The sequence below is a fragment of the Bison bison genome, unplaced genomic scaffold (assembly GCF_000754665.1).
Source record: "Bison bison bison isolate TAMUID 2011002044 unplaced genomic scaffold, Bison_UMD1.0 scf7180017847217, whole genome shotgun sequence".
NCBI classification, from domain to species: Eukaryota; Metazoa; Chordata; class Mammalia; order Artiodactyla; family Bovidae; genus Bison; species Bison bison.
Window position 1 is genome coordinate 7,403 of NW_011477790.1, and position 1,422 is coordinate 8,824.

Sequence of the window (1,422 nt, forward strand, 5' to 3'; positions counted from 1 at the left end):
TGGAGGGGGAACGGCTGTGCTATTGTCCTAGAGAGGGGAACAAGAGGGAAGCACCTGGGTCAGAGAGAGGACTGAGTCACAGTCCCTTCTCCTGGAGGTCAATGTCTGAATCCCCATTCACCTCCTCTTCCAGAGATTTTGACCCCTTAACCCCCACGCCCCTTGTTCTCAGGATCTGACCCCCTAATTCCTCTTCCCTCAGGACCCAGGAGTCTGCCCCGGCTCACCAGACTGCGGCGCCCCCGCGGCCCCGGGTGCGGTGTCAGGATATTATAGGGTACGTATCCCTCCTGCCCGCTCTGGTCCTGAACCTTCCACCACTTGCGCTGGTCATCTAGGACCTGGAAGAGGTACAGCGGAGGGTTCAGAGACTGTGTCTGTAGCGAGGGTTGGGTGGACTCCACCCCCTCGCCCCCACCCCTACTCCTCTAACCTCCAGTATGTCCCACTCCTTGACGGACAGCTCGCTGCTGTTGCGCGCCTGGAAGTCATAATTACATAGGACCCACTTTCCCGCCGGCTCCGGCCCCTGGGGCTCAGCTTCTGGTTCCTCGTCTGGGTGACTGAGGAGAAGGGGAAGAGTTGGGGCGTAAGGAGGCAGCCAGCATCACTGTGCTGGGCCTTAGGGGTTGGTGTGAGCTGGAGTTAAAGCCAAGCAGGGGGTCAAGGCTGAGGGGAAGGGGCAGGTTAATACTGTTAACAGAGGTTTGACACTGCAATGCCAGTTTGAATATACTGTGCTCCTTTCATGCTGGGCACCATGCAGTAAGCACATGATATGAGTACTAGCATCAGCTCCGTTTTCTAGATGAGAACATTCGGGCTCAGAGAAATAAAATCACTTTTCCCAGATCATACAGCTAGAGACAGCTGCTATTTATTGAGCATCTGCTATGTACTGGGCTCATGCATAAATGATAAGCATAATAATAACAAGAGTCAACATGTACATAGCACTTACTGTATGCCAGAAACTACTCAAAGTCTGTTATATACACTAGCTGACTTGATACTGAGACAGCCCTTGGTAGAACCATGAGTTTGAACCTCTTAGTTCCTTACTCCTCCCAGAGACCCAATTATTATCTCCATTTTACAGGAGAGAAACCGTGATGTAAAGGTCATAGAGCAAGAAAGAAGTATAATTACACTGGGGACTCGGGCAGGCTGGCCTGAGCTCATGTCCTGAGGAATTCCATTCTATTCGGTGGACCAAACACTTCGTCCAGGTTTTTCCATACTTTTGGGCCAATGCAGTACTTGCACTCACCTGGGCGTGAACCTGAATGCTCCCATGACCCTAAGCTCTTTAACTGCTAGCCTATACAACATCACAGACTTCCCACTCTTTCAGGGAGGGATTATAGTTATTTCCAGCTACCCCCACAAAGAACTTAAAGTGCAAAAAAAAAAAAAAAAAAA

The 1,422-nt window shown here is 50.7% G+C and overlaps 1 protein-coding gene across 1 annotated transcript in view; it reads right to left on the reverse strand.

Annotated features, from left to right (window-relative positions):
- The window catches only part of EPS8L1 (EPS8-like 1), a 10,130-nt gene that overhangs the window by 1,811 nt on the left and 6,897 nt on the right, over window positions 1-1,422 (reverse strand). The window contains exons 8-9 of the mRNA XM_010842178.1: window positions 434-563; window positions 206-341 (exon numbers count right to left, since the gene is read on the reverse strand). Coding sequence (XP_010840480.1) covers window positions 206-341; window positions 434-563 — 266 coding nt within the window. The remainder of the gene's footprint in view (window positions 1-205; window positions 342-433; window positions 564-1,422) is intronic.